The 224-nt window shown below is 65.6% G+C and overlaps 1 protein-coding gene across 1 annotated transcript in view; it reads right to left on the bottom strand.

Moving 5' to 3' along the window:
• Positions 1 to 181, bottom strand: part of FBXL12 (F-box and leucine-rich repeat protein 12) — a gene marked incomplete at both ends in the record, with an annotated part of 564 nt that extends 383 nt beyond the window's left edge. The window contains one exon of the mRNA XM_010290602.1: positions 2 to 181. Within this exon, the coding sequence (XP_010288904.1) occupies positions 2 to 181 (180 nt within the window). The remainder of the gene's footprint in view (position 1) is intronic.
• Between the last annotated feature and the right edge of the window lie 43 nt (positions 182 to 224).

The following is a 224-nucleotide window of genomic DNA, read 5'->3' as shown; positions in this document are numbered from 1 at the left end:
AGATGGTCAGCAGGTGGCGATCGGAAAAGGCAGGGACATTGTGGACAACGAGGTGCTGCAGCTGGGGCAGGGCCCTCACGGCAGAGCCGCAGAACCAGGCGGCGGGGATTTCACAGCGATTCAGCTCCAGCACCGTGAGGGAAGGGGGGATGCTCTCGTAGGGGATGGGGCGGAGGTCTGTCTCTGCCAGGCACAGCCGGTGGAGCCGGGGACATCGCTTCCCG

The sequence above is a fragment of the Phaethon lepturus genome, unplaced genomic scaffold, assembly GCF_000687285.1.
Source record: "Phaethon lepturus isolate BGI_N335 unplaced genomic scaffold, ASM68728v1 scaffold45187, whole genome shotgun sequence".
NCBI lineage: Eukaryota > Metazoa > Chordata > Aves > Phaethontiformes > Phaethontidae > Phaethon > Phaethon lepturus.
The sequence above is the reverse complement of the archived record's forward strand: the minus strand, read 5'-3'. Positions and strand labels throughout refer to the sequence as shown.